Source organism: Alternaria alternata (assembly GCF_001642055.1).
Source record: "Alternaria alternata strain SRC1lrK2f unplaced genomic scaffold CC77scaffold_38, whole genome shotgun sequence".
Classification (NCBI taxonomy): Eukaryota; Fungi; Ascomycota; class Dothideomycetes; order Pleosporales; family Pleosporaceae; genus Alternaria; species Alternaria alternata.
In genome coordinates this window covers 23,912-39,642 of record NW_017306227.1, presented here as the reverse complement: position 1 = coordinate 39,642, position 15,731 = coordinate 23,912, and the positions used below count along the sequence as shown (strand labels likewise).

At 51.9% G+C, this 15,731-nt stretch overlaps 5 protein-coding genes across 5 annotated transcripts; 3 read left to right on the top strand and 2 right to left on the bottom strand.

Annotated features, from left to right (window-relative positions):
* Positions 1 to 580: 580 nt before the first annotated feature.
* Positions 581 to 1,990, bottom strand: CC77DRAFT_1026336 (ubiquitin-domain-containing protein). Its single transcript, XM_018526239.1, has 4 exons — positions 1,592 to 1,990; positions 1,330 to 1,529; positions 1,001 to 1,284; positions 581 to 947 (listed from the first exon to the last, which is right to left on the bottom strand). Exons 1-4 carry the CDS (start codon positions 1,692 to 1,694, stop codon positions 728 to 730), a joined length of 807 nt encoding a protein of 268 aa, XP_018379172.1. The 5' UTR covers positions 1,695 to 1,990; the 3' UTR covers positions 581 to 727.
* A 562-nt stretch (positions 1,991 to 2,552) lies between these two features.
* On the top strand, positions 2,553 to 3,532 carry CC77DRAFT_950247 (hypothetical protein; the record flags this gene model as incomplete). Its single annotated transcript, XM_018535307.1, has 4 exons — positions 2,553 to 2,795; positions 2,856 to 2,912; positions 2,976 to 3,287; positions 3,341 to 3,532. Coding segments are annotated over 4 exons (804 nt in total), but the record flags the coding sequence as incomplete, so codon positions are not given.
* Positions 3,533 to 7,929: 4,397 nt separating this feature from the next.
* On the bottom strand, positions 7,930 to 9,807 carry CC77DRAFT_1045111 (hypothetical protein; the record flags this gene model as incomplete). Its single annotated transcript, XM_018527382.1, has 1 exon — positions 7,930 to 9,807. The coding sequence occupies exon 1, from the start codon at positions 9,577 to 9,579 to the stop codon at positions 7,930 to 7,932; it is 1,650 nt and encodes a 549-aa protein (XP_018379170.1). The 5' UTR covers positions 9,580 to 9,807.
* A 1,010-nt stretch (positions 9,808 to 10,817) lies between these two features.
* CC77DRAFT_591670 (hypothetical protein) lies at positions 10,818 to 11,881 on the top strand. The gene is made up of 2 exons (XM_018532387.1): positions 10,818 to 11,203; positions 11,252 to 11,881. The coding sequence occupies exons 1-2, from the start codon at positions 10,971 to 10,973 to the stop codon at positions 11,547 to 11,549; spliced, it is 531 nt and encodes a 176-aa protein (XP_018379169.1). The 5' UTR covers positions 10,818 to 10,970; the 3' UTR covers positions 11,550 to 11,881.
* A 331-nt stretch (positions 11,882 to 12,212) lies between these two features.
* On the top strand, positions 12,213 to 13,929 carry CC77DRAFT_1036065 (SFT2-domain-containing protein; the record flags this gene model as incomplete). The annotated part of the gene is made up of 5 exons (XM_018526985.1): positions 12,213 to 12,435; positions 12,865 to 12,991; positions 13,399 to 13,463; positions 13,525 to 13,610; positions 13,777 to 13,929. 5 exons carry the CDS (start codon positions 12,213 to 12,215, stop codon positions 13,927 to 13,929), a joined length of 654 nt encoding a protein of 217 aa, XP_018379168.1.
* Positions 13,930 to 15,731: the final 1,802 nt, after the last annotated feature.

The following is a 15,731-nucleotide window of genomic DNA, read 5'->3' as shown; positions in this document are numbered from 1 at the left end:
CTCTTCTTGTTGCGCACCCTCAACGTCTAAGCCGATGCACCCGAACACCACGAATGCCTGCCATGCGCTCCCTGCAGTGAGGCCCAGGATTCGATAGGCGACACCGAGACGACGCCCTGCGTCCCACTCGTCGGCACATGAGATGAGGCATGGGGTTGGACACTGTTACGGGATCGACGAGGCTGGTATCTCCTATGAAATGAAGGGTCAATACATGCAGGAGTGTGGAGTAGAATAAAAAATGTAGATGACGGCTGGACAGGTGCTGTGGCAGCTGGGAATGGCGGTGATTCCACGCGGGCCGCAACAAGTCGGACGAAGACAAGGCACAACTGAAGTAATCATACCTCAGGTGCGCAAATGAGGCCAACACTCTGATTCTTCACCTTTGCATATTCATCAAAGGAAAAGAAACCCCCATATCTCAATGGCCCACAAATTGTGGGGAGGCTGGGCAGATGGTCGTGATCCCACGTAGAGCTGGGCAGTTGGATGGCTCACTCTTCGCACTCGCGGCGACGCGTGACAATCTCACTATCGCCCGCAGCTACGTTCAAGACAATTCGGAATAGCAATAACACGCACTTTATTACTACTGTCGTCCTGTCGTCGCAGTACCTTGTCATGCAGTATTTAAACATACGCAGAGGATGAATGCAGAAGAATGACGACTGGCAGGAACCATCAGTATACCGTTATGTCCGAACACACTTCGCGATTAGTGTTGCTAGTCTACCGCACCTCCTCCTGGAACGCGCAACACCATGTGCAGGGTACTCTCACTCTCGATGTTATACTCTCCCAATGTCCGTTCATCTTCCAACTGCTTACCCGCATATATCAACCGCTGTGTCTCCGGTGGAATACCTGTTCTATCTTGAATGTCTTCCTTGAGTTTGATAACAAGTGTCGTACTGAGATTTAGCCGGACTAGTGAGACAGTAGTCCTACAATATAGTTTAGCTGAAAGGTGTGTTTCATCCCAGAGAGTTGCACTGACCCCGTAAGCGTTTTGACGAATACTGTTTGTGTACCCTCTACATCCTGTTGAGCTGTCTGAGGTGGGCTTTTGTCTTGCATCTCTAGTACTGCACCGTTTTCGAGCTTGTAATGTCTCAATTTCCGCCCGTTTTGAAGTTCTACTTGCTCGTATAGCAATATCTGCCTTCCAAATGGCACTGTCCTTCTCTGCGACTTGCGTAACTCGTGTTCAATCTTTAGTTTTAGGCTATACACGAGATCACCAGCCGCAACTTCTTGTTCGTGGCTAATGCTATCACCAATCTAAAGCCATCAGATTGATCCAAATCCTGACCGTATTCAACTGACCTTAATTTGGACGACAAACGAGGATTCATCATTGATTGCAACCGATACTGGGGCTGACTGGCCTTTGCTTTTAACGAGACCATCATGGAGCATCAGCTGAACCGTTGTCCCATCTGAAAGTCCAGTAACGTCAACCGTGCATGCGTCGTCAAGGACCCGTCCGTTCGCGATCAGACATTGTTCCTCAGGTGACCTGCAGACTGTGTTATGGTTAATAAGTGGTGCTCTTTCGAGATTGTATGAAACGGAACTAGGTACGTACCGCGCGGCTGTAACCTTTTCTTGAGTTGCTCAATAGTTTCATTGTCAAAGACAGTGAAGCTGTTCAAGATGACTCCGTCTGGAAGCCGAATGTTCAACTGCATAGCTGCGTCTAAGGACGTTATGCGTGTAGTTGCTGGGCTACCGCGCTTGCCGTCTCGACTTGTACTCGCAGCCTCGAACGTAGGTGGGAAGATCTAGTCCCAGTGAGGCTGACCCAGCGAGCGCACTATGCTGCGGCTAAGGCTTATCTTGCGAAAGCAAGCGAATCGTCTCTCTCTATTTCGGAGCGCGGCCTAGCTTTCTTTTGTGCTGATTATTGAAATTTACCCAAGTACATCGGCGCAACCTCACTTCGAGCACAACAACGACAACGCGGATTGAGCAGACTAAGGCGACGAGTGTGGCTTTAATTCACTGGCATAGCCAACTCGAAAGCGTTTGGAGACTTCAAAGTATCTTCCAAGCTTTTCGATTGGTTGGTGCTCAAAGAGGGGTAAGCGTCAGTGGCTGAATAGAGGCGTACTCACGTACATGATAAGTGGGTCTACTGTTCAGCTGGTGTTAAGCTGAAGTTGCTACCTCGTTGAGCTCCCCCGCACAATCACGATGATTGCTGTCGTAGAGAATACAACAACAGGACGGTGATAATGGGTAGATTCAAAAAGCTTTTCGGCAAAGGCTCAAGCAGCCCTAGGCACGGGTCCACGTCTGGTTTAGATCAGAATGACGCTCTCACTTCTGAGCAAACAGCTGACCAGACTCAAATGCTTAATATCCTGTCCTCCAGATCCAGAGGGCGTACTCCATCACCAAATCCATCGGTTGCTCCACCACGGACAACCAAAGACTTCCCCACTGGTATTCAAGAATGGTGGGCTCCATCCGATCCTAAGAGTATTGTCCTAGAGTAAGTTCTTACAATGTCGTTACACTTTGGAAAAATGCTGATGCACTAAAGCCTTGTCTTCGTCCATGGTATCACTGGTACCCGTGAGGGTACGTGGACTTATGGAAACAAAAAGGGAGACGCGCCATGGCCCAAGACTTTTATTCCACCTCTGCTACCAAATGTGCGTATACTTGGGTTCGGCTATGCAGCAGACGTTATACACTGGTGGGATATGGTGAACAAGGGGCGCGTGCATGACTACGGAAAGTCACTGCTCAATGGCCTCTATGCGAAACGTTCTCTCGATGATTCGGTACGTGAACTGTCCTCAATATCAAGTACTACGAAGAGGATGTTGACGAAAGCCTACTAGACTGATCGGCCCATCGCATTTGTAGTGCATAGCCTGGGCGGTCTAGTCCTGCAAAGTGTAAGTCTTCAAGAACATTTTGTCGATCGTTTGCAAAGCGATCCTTACTGACCATATGCACAGTGTCTCACGCTTTCCAACGAGGCTTCGGCTAGCTCTCATCTCTATAGTATCGTTGAGAGCACTATTGCGATAGCTTTTTTGGGTACCCCTCACGCTGGCGCTGATAGCCTTGCAAACTGGGCAAGCAAATCAGCTAAATTTCTCAGTGTCGTCCACAACGTCAATGTTGAAATCGTGGTTGTCTTGAAAACTGATTCGGAGGTTTTGGCCATTCTACATGAGTCTTTCACCAAGATGCTGAAGACGAGAGAGCCCAAGCGCATCGACATAACTTGCTTCTACGAGCAAAAGGAAGTTCCTCTTGTTGGCTATGTAAGTATCAGATATGGTTCCAGCATTTGTGATTGTCTAACCTATTGTCAAAGGTTGTTTCGCCTGCATCTGCTAAACTATCCGGTTGGAACAGCATACCTCTCGACAAGAACCACTCGGACATGACAAAGTTTAAATACGAAAACGATCCTGATTTCGTTTCTGTGTTCAGTGAGATTCGGCGTTGGGTCAAAGTCACTGAAGCCAAAAAACGTATGAACCCTGTGGAATGTCAAAATATATAGGATGATAATTGATACAAGGGTGATAGCAGTCCTACTGGAGACGACCAGTATGCGGAAACCCGCTACACAAGATGAATTTGCAGCGACCCAGCACGCAACATATTTGTGTACCAAGTATGATTCACCTAATGATTCATTTACGATTTCGATCGCTACTCGACTGTTCGTCGAAGAAGGGTTACATCAAATAGATTTCTCTCATGAGAACCTACCCACATCCCGGCTCATGGACTCATACGACATATCCGGCTGGGCAACGCTTCTCCAGAGATTCCAACCTGAAGAACTTGACCCTGATATACGGCGCGAGAGAAAGCCGATATGCCTTGTCCCTTTCATAAACCGTCGGTTTCTAGCTCGCATACCAACTACCGACGTCTACCGTATCTTAGCATCTAGAGTCTCCACACGGGACTTTCAGCATTCAGCGTCTGCTGTTCTAGTGCACAATACAATCTTCTCTGTCTCCTCCAATTCCCAGGACAATCTACCTATCATCGAGGTTCGCTACAGCGACGACCCACATCCTCTCGCCAGTACCTTGGTTCCGAGCGTTGATTTCTGCAAGGCAATAGCCAGTAACACCGGCCTAGTTCCGGATCCTTCATTTCCAATTCAACTCAAATGTACGACATCAGGCCATGAACGAGTAGTAATGCCGTACCTCATGGCCTGGAGGGCCTTCGACCGCGACGAACCTATCTTTTCCTCTCAATATGATAAGACCTCGAAGATTTGGTCAACGATGGTCGAATTGCTAGATATGGCATGGGATGATGATGACGCTTGGGAATGTACGAAACGTGAAGTACCGATCAGGGTACTAGTTGATGACTATCGCCGCACAGTTCGAGGTCTCCACCCAAGCAGGGGTTCCGGCGATCCGAGGGATATGATATATTCCGAGCTCGGCCGTTACTGCTTTGACTGGTTCAAAAGAAAACATGAATGCGAATTCGAGGAGGGGGATATCAGAAACCTCCTAAAGACCGTCGAAGCTTTGGCCGCAATCTCTGAAATGCAGGACAGAAAGCAAGTGCTAGAGAAGTGGTATCATTATTACGGGCCAGAGATCTCAAGATGGATTTTACTTGCGCTCACATTGACCATGGGGTCCAATTTGAGCACTGTTTGGGAGTTGCCGGATAACTTTGATGTGCTACTAGAAAACTCATACTGTTACATCAATTAATAGCAGATGTGGTGTATGCATGTGTGTTTCCTAATCTATTACTATACCTTCGTTGATCACCATCTGCTGTCATTATGCTGTGACGGTTAACAGCCGAGACTTGTGGGTCATCCCCCCAAGAGCCTAGATGCCTAGCTCCAGGGAGAGTCTCTACGGATCGGTGGGTGTAACCGTGGTACAGCTGGTTACCTAACACCGCCGATAACTTGAGCCAATCCATCGAGTACCAACTCGTATTAAACATTACTCTCCTGTTCCCTGTCGATGCCCGGCTATCGGATCGCGCACTGAGACATGTTGCGCGACGTTCAATCAACACATGACCGAGTTCCTTTGAAACGGTGTGGTCGCATCTACTGAGTGGTCGCGCCGTGACATCGTTGGCACATGGGCTTTTGCACTTTGCTAAGAGCGCGGGAGACGGGATGGCGTTTCGACGTTTAGACATTGTACGATGCGGCATATGGCTTGCTATGCGTGCACTCCAGTTTCAAGACAAAGGTGCGTTGATGTTCCCGATGTGGAAGTTGAGTAAAAGTTCTTTCACATGCCAAAACCCTCATCCTGAGTACCAGCAGCCAGGGTCGCGAATATTACCGGCATGATAGCATATACTATTATATCGCTTTTCCCATTATCAACGCCAACTATCGACTATCGACTAACAGAATCCCAACCCATTACCGCTGCATGCGTAAGCACGTTACACAACAGATGTCAGTACCGATTGTAACCACCCAGTCACAATCCCCGTCCTTGATCAACCGAAAAAGCCCCTGGACACCGATCGTACTACCAACCCCCCCTCCTCTCGCCTCCGTCGCCCCTCCACCCCGCCCCGTTCAATGCTACTACACAACTTAGGCACGCCATGATGGCCGTAGTTGGCCGTGTAGCGATATCCGCCAAAGGAGGTGGATTATGCTGTCGTTGCGTCTCTCTGTGCTACATACAGGCCACCAACTATCACAAAACCCCACCTTTCCATTGTACCAAGAGGAAAAGAAGGAAAGAGGAAGAAGGAGGGAAAGTCTTCTCACATGATGCAAAGAATCTCTCTCTCTCGCGGCAAAAGTTCCCACCAACCGAAACCATGGCAATCCGACAATGACCGACATACAAACGAACAAATCCATGCTCACGCCCATGCGTATGCAAGTGAATAATGTCCATATCACATATATCCACCCCTCTCCCATATACCCTGTCTCCCTCCCCCTCCCTCCCCGCTTCCTGCCGGTAGATCACCCAGTTTACCATTATTTTTTCTTCCCGCCCAACAACACTACGATCGGTCTGTGTGCCAAAGATACAGGACAGGGGGTAGAGAGATAGTGGAGAGAAAAGGAAAACGGCCTCCAGGCCCGCAACCAATCAAAACAAAAGCAACACTCGACGCCCCCTCTCCTTTAGCATTCTGACTTACTCCTCAATCAATCAATCAATCAATCAACCAGCCGGCAGACTGTGGGGTGGGAATATGCAGGTAACCGTATTACCACTGAAAAAAAAAGTTATTGAGAAAATCGTTGTAGTCGATACTAGTGATTTTTTGTTTTCTTTTTTGTGGCTTTTCCAAAGAAGGAGGATGACGGGAACTCTACGACAGGCTCGATTTACCAGTTAACCGCGGCAAGCAAGCGATAGCAAACAAACAAACTCTCAATTCAGTTCAACTCCTCCCAACACCAACTTACATTGCCATCTCCACATCTCTCCTTTCCCCTTATTCTTTTTTTCTTTCTTGCTTACAGTCATCCCACAGCCTACATGTATACAACCCACCTATCCTGTTTCTTGTATCCATGTTACCATCTCCTCATATACCCTCCTAACCATCCATTCATTCACAATCTACACCTTTCTCTCCTCTCCTCCTCCTTCCCCCACCACCCGAAATAACCGAGCACTCCAGTCTCACAACAGGGAGTAACCCTTCGGAAACTTGCTCGGATATGTAAAGATCCGCCATGAAGTTGCTTTTGCCCCTTGCCCGTTCCGCAGCAAGCCGTTGAAGATGGCGCAATTATGCATGCAGGTGTGTGACTTGAACCTTTTTGCTTATTTCTGACCAACCAACCAGCCAGCGAGCGAGCGTCGTCGTTGTACTACAAAGATCCAGCGCTAATTCTCCATGTCTGGATGTGGCGTTTACGCCCGCCGCGGGCTTGGAAGAGACCGAGTAGTTCCAATGAAGCACGGTTTTGTGTTCTCGTATGAGCGGGCGGGCCAAATGTCAATGGCATCCTGCTTATATTGCAAATCATGGGCGTTGTGAAGCTCTAATCTGCCAGAAACAAGGGTTGGCTTTAGTGTGCTGGATGGAGAAGGCAAAGTGCAGCGAGGCTCGACCAGTTTCACTTCATTCGAACAAGTCAAAAAAAGCCATATTTAAACATGTGAGATAAAATTGAAGCTGGAACCAACCAACCTATAACGCGCCCATAAGCTAGGTAACAGAACGTCAAGTAACAAGGAATTTCCACAGGCCCCATCATCCATAGCCAGCATTATCCGAACGTCTTCTGCATGTCTATCATTCTCTTACTCTCCTCCAGCAACACGATTCCCCACACCATAGAACGCCAACAATCCGAAAACGCGCCGACCATGCTAACGAGGTACCTTCCTGTAACCAAAAAACCATGATTAAAAAAGCACAAGGGTGATGAGGTGCAAAAGCTGCAGATAAAGCAACGCCACTTGCATGCGAAATGAGACAAGACTAAACGAAGAAGGTAAGCGAGTCGTCAGAGCTGCCAGAAAGGTGTGGCCACAGCTGTTGTGACAGGTGAGACCGCCGTGTACGGAGTGTGTGTCGAATACCGGAGCGACCAAGGCCTTTGTGCTCCGGTTGGATATGCTAGGCTCGGGTGATGATGAGCGGAAGCCAGGGTGATGATGTGCCACGGAGGGGTAGAACATATTATGCAACGAGATGGGAAGTGCTTGATGCAAGCGAAAGCTTCATCCGTCCTTGGCCAGCAGAGACGGTATGCGGAGAGCAGGCTCAAGGGCGATGATCGATGATATGCCGAGGAATGGTCCACCGGTCTGAGGCGCCTTTAGCCTCATTGATGTAGCTCTAGCGTATGCATCAAGCAAGATGCAGGAACGGGTGCGGGGTATCGCGGGGTATCATAGTGAAGGAATCGACAAAGAGATATGGAGACCGGAAGAATTGGGTTATCTGACATGCTTCAGATCAGCCCATGTCCATGCCGTATTCATCCTCTTCTTTTAGGCTGGTCCAGTACTGTGGCTGGTTGGATCCAGAACCGCTACCGGTGCTCTGCATGCCTGGACTCAGGCTTTGTGGAGATACGCCGCTAAGGGGCTCACCGGCCAAGTTGGTGTGCTTGGGTACTCGGAGTCCGGAACCTGGCCCTCGCGAGTATCGGAAGGTACCAGAGCCATTCTTCTCAAGAGCTTCGAGGATTTCCGTCTTCATGCGCTTCTCGTCTTCCGTCTGCTCAGTGACCCACTCTTCGCCAGTGGCTTGTTGGAGTCGTGCGGCTAGCTCGTCACACTCCTGTATCTTCTTGGACAGCATCCACATGAGGTCGCGAGTCCAGCTAACAGCGCCGTTGAGAATGTCTCCTTTGTTTGGTCCCTTGTCCTTCTCCTCGATTGGCAGTCCTTGTGTAATGTTGCCAGCAGCCCGCCTTCCTTGGCCACCAGCAAGAAGTGACGTTGCTTGTGGAGGCGACATACCGCTGGCTCCCATAGTAGGTGACAGGGGTCCATTGTTGTTGATGTGCTTGCGGATCTTCTCGTCCTCGAGACGGTGCTGGGGTACGAGTCTGGACAAGTCGTGAATACGCTCATTGATATTGTCGCGTCGTCGACGCTCGACCAAGTTGTGAGACTCCCGACGTCGGCGCTTCTTTGCGTCCGCGTTCTGGCCAATGTCGACCTTGGCGGGGAGTGAGTTGTGCTTGCCCGAGTGCAAGACATCGGTGATCTGCTGGTGGTGCAGACCACCAGTGTGGGGCGATGCCGTTGGTGAGTCGATCCATGAATGCGCACTCCCAGGAGTGCCATCCCACTGGCTAGATACGCTCTTCTGGTGACGATGCATGTTGGTCATGATTGGCTGAGTGAAGTTACCAGAGTCTGGAGTGCCGAGGTGGAGACCGGCCATGGCAGGGGTCTTGGGTGACATGGGAGCGCGGCTGTCACTACCAGTCCGGCTCATGGTGATTCGCTGACGCATGGATCCACTCGGCATGCTGCCAGGGAAGTTCATCCTCTGGGGTACTGATTGGTACTGGTTGAAGTCAAAGTTGCCAGGATGGTTGAAGGGGCTGTGAATGGGTAGGTCGTCCGGTGTGTTGGAATAGATCTGGTTCATGCTTGTGTTGTTGGTGTGGTTGTGATAGTAGTCTTGCTGGCCAACCTGCTCCTGTGCAAAGTTGTTGAAGCCTGGTTGCTGGTCGAAAGTGCCCAGAGATTCAGCAAGCTCGTCGTCGGCAATACCAGCTCCGCCTTGCGTGTAACTGTTGGTACCAAAGTGGTTGCCCATCATGCTCCCGCTCATGTTGAGCTCGGAGGGGTTGATGCCATTGGCGTTTTCATGTCCAGAAAACTGGGCGTTAGCGTATTGGTGGTTCATGTCGAGGCCGTTGTGCCCCAAAAAGCGGTTGTTGAACGACATTTCGTCGACCTCTTCTTTAATGTATGGTTGAGGTGATCCTGTGCCAGTCATGTTGAAGATATCAGCGTCTAGCACGTCGTCAGAGGGAGAGTCGAAGCCAAGGTCCAGCCTTGCAATCGGCTTCTGAGGAGAGTAGGAAGAGGGAGGAGTGAAGAGAGCGTCCGCTTGAGGGACAGTCAGTATTGTCTCGTAGTACATGATAGAAATTGACGTTTGAAATGACGAAAGAGGAAGTGTGGGGGTAGGAGTTGATATAGGAGATGTGGGTGTACTCGGCAGACGTTCTCATGACAGTGCAGAGCGGGGAATGTCACAAAGGCGTACTTACTAGGCTTTGGCATTACTGTGGGTTGCAGTATTCCAGAAATGTGGGTGTGTGAGGCCGAGGGCCGATGCTGGTGCCGAGTGTGGGATCTGAAACGATCTGACGTCGGCCCAAGCAAGTGACTAAGGAACTCACTCGCAAGCTTGCAGGATGATTGCAGCACGAGGCGTTCTGTGTCCCTTTAAAGATCCTGGCAGATGCTTGCTATTTGATGAGCACAAGGACAGTGCAAGCAAGCCTCTAATCTGGGTCAGAAAGCTATTGTTTGTCTGTGCAGAAGATGTTAGCGCTATGGCTCTTATGCAACAGTCGTCGTTGCGGGTATATGGCGGGAATTATCGCTCACCGGTCTGGAACCTGCTACGGCTATGAGCGGCAGCGTTCGTGGCTGTGGTTCTGTAGTCGAACTGAAAGGATGTGTCAGCGCACAGTCCAGCAGTCTGAAGTGTTGGGCGGTTGAAGGGGTGAGTGCATCAAAGTAGCGCACAGGTAGGTAACCCGCGAGGCGCGCGACGGCGGACGACAGCCGTGCTGCAGCCCGGCGCTGTGGGGATGGTGGTACAGAGGACAAAAGCAGCGAAACAGTCGCACACGGTCGCGGTATGGCTAGACCTGGTGTTGACGATGCAGGCTGAAGCGAGGAGTGGTGGTGGTGGTGGCAGTGGTGGTGAAGGGAGAGTAGCAGCAAAGGAAAGGGCAGCCGGGCGCTGACTCACCTCACGATTGAGAGGAAGGCGCAATGGCAATGACACCTGCAACACTCGGTCTCTCGGTTCTGGAGAGACGGAGTGAGGTCGCTCGAACGGCTAGCTGCTCCGGTGAGGGGACAGCAAACTTGGTGGTCGAGGGTAGTCGTAGTGTTGGTGTATCAGTGTGGGGCGAGCAAGGAGTTTGTCTTGTTTGTCGAGGTGAGGGGCGAAGGGTCGTCGTGGCAGTCGTCCAGAGAGTGGAGAAGTGAACAGATGGAGGCGACTCGTTTGTGCGACTGGCGTGGGTGGTGGTGGGTAAAATACCGGAGGTGGGATATGGAGATGGATGTCGGGGTATATGGCGGGGAGGGATCAAGGGTGGGATGTGGGCTGGGAGCCGTGGACCAGGAAGCGTGGTAGGCGGGCTGCGGTGCTTGTAGTCTGCGCGTCTGTATGCGGCACAGGCTGAAGATATTCCGCTGGCTGCAGCGGCTCTCTCTTGAGAGCGAGGACGGGGCAGCTGAAGCGAGTTGGTCGGTGTGGGAGGGCCCTAAGCCGGAAGGCGGTCAGAGAGGATGGTGTTGCTAGCGCTTGCGCCAAGCAGCTATTGGCAATGGCGAATCAGCCTGTTATCCGCGGATCGCAGGCCAGCGAGGGGCGTCTGTACGGCAAAGCAAGTCGCGGCTAGCGATGCAGTGAGGAAGCTATGTGGTTCGGAGAGACAGCAAGGGATGACGTGCGGCGGCGTACAGAGGCAGCGATGGCGGCTGTGGAGGAAACTCGGCCCGCAGTGGTCCGCAGATATATTGTATGGAGAAGTCGGCCACGTCTGGAGAAGATGCTGACGGACATGCAGTGGGACTACTAGACAGGAGAGGAATTATTGGACGCGGCACGGCAGCATAATATACACTCGAGTCGACCTGGCGGCTCTTTTGCCATGCTCACCCGCCTTACGCTGCGTGTGGCTCTGCCTGTTGCCCACCCCGGTCCTGCGCCCACCATGCGAGCAAGGTGTGGCCTCTTTTGGTCACGACGAGGTAATCATGTCTCAGCTACCCGGTTTTGGAGCAAAGCTGGGTGAGGGCGCGCAATGTGACTCACTAAAGGACAGTCGGGCTCAGTATCGAGCGTCATTCATTCTCGAGGTCTAGGGAGACATGCTAGACTGGCTTGGCCGAAGTGTCCGAGAGAGAGTGGGTGTGTGTGTGCGTCTACCTGAAAGCGTCGACTAGCCATGTCGCAGCGGGAGACGATCGCGCACTAGTCGCTAGGACGCTAATCGACGCGACGGCCGACCTTGACTGATGTGAACTGAGTCTACTACTGTCACCGTATACGACCGACCAGCCCAACCCTCTCTACCCAGCACCCGGAGAGTTCCTTACTGTTCCCCTCGACCAATCAGCGCCGCCACGGTGCTGCCCCCGGCCCATCGCACCTTCCGCTACACCTTTCGCGTCGCCATCGCACCTACCGCACCCTTCGCGGCCTCGTCACAAGCCTCGCCCATCCGTCGTCCTATCTGAGACGCCTGTTCCCACACCGCAGGCAGATCATCTGCACGAAATCCTCCGGTCCGTTGTCGCAGTAGTTGCAGTTGCACCGAATCGAACAAACCGCTGCTGTATCCTGTTCGACACTTATCGACACTAGGCAGCTGTGCCCTCCCTTCCAGCCACATCCTGAATCTCTGCTAGACAAGGGTCGACGGCAGCTACCTGGACCCGCATATCTTTGTGTCGCCTGCTGCGGCTTCCAAGGCTCGAAGCTTGCACCTCACGTCTTCACTGCTACCCTTACCCTAATTCTTTACCATGGCCTCCGCTTCGTTCCGCGACTCGATGAACTCTCTCGGCTGGAGTAGAAGAGAGGAACCCGCCCCCGTCAACACGGCGCCGCCCTCATTCCTGGGCCGCATACAGAACCTGAATCCCTTCGGCGAGGGTGGCTATGTCAGACTCCCCATAACAGAGACCAACCCGGGCGCCCCTCTCCCAGCGCCCTCTCGGCGAGAGGAGGAAGAGGGGTGGTTTGCGCGTAAGTCTACGTCTTCCATTACATGCCGTGGCAAAACACCTTCACCTTGCACATCCACTCCACTCCCCCCGCACACTATATGCCCGCGCACTACAACACTCCAGCTGTGGCGCGTGATGTCATCAGACGACGACGTTCTGAGACTAGTCTCACCGCACAGCCATGGTTCTTTGTCTTCCGTCCTTGGATATCATATGGCATTCTTGAAATGAGCATCTGTCCAGTTGTGGAGAATATCCATAATTCCTCTCATCAACGTGTCATCTGCCCTTCCGTCTGCCTTTGCACCAACCCGGCCGCGCAACGACCGGCAATGTGACAGCAAGGGAGTTCCTGCGTTACCACCTTCGGATGCAGGACCATCGCATTTCACACTGCCCTCTCCCTCCCTTCTTGACTCATGTTCATTGCGCTAACCACTACCTGCAGTGAGTCGGTGGGACCGGCTGCTCGTATTTGGCGGCCTGCTGCTCGCTGCCTTGGCAATGTTTGCTACCTGCATTGGCCTGATGTTCACGCCTGTCTTCCTGCTCAGGCCACGCAAGTTTGCCATTTTGTAAGTTTTCAGCTCGTCTTGTCTCTGTTGCCTCTCGTATCCAGTCAAAAGGACGCCCTGCATGCAGCCTGCTCGCCAGTGGTGAGATCATACAAGGCGGATAGGCACTGGCACATACCGTATGCGTCCTTCGGCACGGCTATGCGAACTCATGCAATCTGCAATGTCTCCAAGGATCGCATGTTTCCGCTCACCGACTGCGGACGTTGACCTGGACGAATTGCGTCGCTTGACTCTCTAGCCACCGTAAGATCGGCACTGGACCCTTTGTAGCGATCATGCGGGTCCAAGGTTCGGCGCGCTGCAGGGTGCAGACAGCCTTCACGTCTAGTCCAGACTCTACCTTGCCAAGTCGTATGCACATCACCTGAATGACGTTAGCGCTAACAACCATGGCCTGATTGCAGATGGTCCATGGGAAGCGTTCTCTTTTTGGCAGCTTGGGGTGTCCTGATGGGCCCTATTCAATACCGTAAGCAAGCCTCATTCCTAAGCCAACCACCATCATCACCGTTGCTGACACTCCCACCAAGTCCAGCACCTCACCTCTGGTCCGAGGCTTCCGTTCACGGCTGCTTACTTTGGGAGCATCGCTCTCACACTGTTCTTTTCCCTAGGTGTAGGTTCAAGTTCTTACCCCAGTACATATGATCCCTGCGCACATGTCAACCCTTGTACATGTCATGGCTGCCCGAAAACGAACATCCACCTGCCCCCCACGCCAGCCCTTATCGATTATCGTCTCCATACTAGCTCGTGTTTACTGACGTTGTCCGCGTGATTAGCTCCACAGTACCATCCTCACCTTTGTTGCGGCTATTGCCCAACTAGTATGTCTATTATGGTACATCGTCTCGTATTTCCCGATGGGCTCGACTGGTCTACGGTTCGCTGCACGTTTTGGCGGCAACCGTGTGGCTGCTTGGATGAACGACTGAGTTTCTTCTTCTCCCTTTCTTCCCATGCATCACGAGTGTCACGTTGGATATTGTGGCTATGCGGCGCTGTACATACAAAGAGTGTCGACGCAACGCAACGCGCGTCGGGAATGTTATCAATTGTCAGACATGTCTGCCAGAGCAGTATATTGCCTCTTGACGCGATTTCAATCGTCTACCAGGATGCCTCCGATACACTTGTTCCGAGCCCATCACGTTGCGTAGTCACGCACACGGCGTTCTCCACGACGCTCCCTCCCGCCCTGTGATTGATCGGTTGGCCACAGAAGATGTGCCACACCAAACGTCGCGAGCTTCAGAGTGGGCTCGAAACGGGCGTAGACTGAGGATCTAGCGCGTTGTTCAAAGGAGCGTTTCATCGTTTCATACACTAACCTATGGCCACATTTGCATTACCAAGCCCGACGCTCCGACTGCATGCTTGACTGGACTCCACCAAACCTGTTCATCTTCATGTCCAATATACCTGTTACATACATTCCAGTTGCTAGTTGGTGACTGACTTGATTCGGCTTCTCGCGAGGTTGTTTCTTGTCTCACACGCGACGCAGCGTAGCCTATCCAACCCCATCAAATCAGCCTCTCGGATGTTTGCGTTGATCATGCTTACCTTGTGGCGAGTTCACTACAAAGCAGCCAGCCTTACCTCACCAAGAAGCCGTATTGCTAATCCGACTGGCTCTTGCTCTTACTCTGAACTTCTCGTACGAAGTAGTGCAATGTGAGCAATTTGTCCGACCGATCAGCGCAGGGTCGCGATCAGCAAACCATAAAACCATACACCTTCCCTCTACTGCATACGTCAAAAAAAAAGGCGCAGACCAGTAGACAGTGCCGATCACAGATCGTCCATCACGAAAGGCAGGGTCCCGCAACTCCCGAGAATGCACCGCCTCGGTCTTGGTAGGCCTGTCGCAAGCAAGAAACCGCAAACGCTTGCGAACGGCTCTTACACCATCTTGCGCGTTCTTAACGAGCTACGAGTATGCTTGCTGTTGCATCGCGCAATACCCTCCTATGATAAGGGTATAGTGTGAGTGGCGGGGCTAGGATTTAGGGTTTGGGCTGGTTGCGTATTTGAAATGGTGCTTGGAACATGACTCTGGGTGTTCTGTCGGGTGATTGCAGAGTGCATGATTTGCATGCGAACATGATCGCATATCGCGCGAACGATAATAAAGGTTTGTAAAATGGAGGTGTAAGGATATAGCTTCTTGTTACTTCAAGGTTCATCACTCTCTCTCTCTCTTTCTTGCGAGGAACTAGACAAGAGGCAAGTTTAACGAACAAGGCCATCAAGCGGTCTAGGTTCATCCATGGGGGATGTGGTGAAGCCTCGTGATCTACACATACCTGCCCCCTACCAAACAAACAAAAATACAACCGAGTCTTGGGGCTGGGAAGAAGTGGGCGTGGGCGTTATTATCGCGATGGAAGTCGTAGTGGTGTAGTAACGAGACAGGGATTAGGCATACCCCGCATCGAACATGATTGCGCATGGCATGGGCGCTTACGCACAGCGCGGCGCATTTACATGTAAGCCACAATAACGTGCAACAGGGTCGAAAGCAGGCCGCAGGGTGGCCCGCTGGGAGGGGGCAAAGGGGGGGCGCGTTTCCGAACACTGCTCTTCTTCCGCATACAGTGGTAAAGAACAGTTTGGTTCGATCTCAAGGCTAGCTACCTAGCGGCCTGCGCCGCCTAATTGCGCGAGGCGTTTTGACTTGCTGCCGAAGCGAGACGAGGCGGTCAAGAGAGGACAAAGAACAAGGAACTGTCTC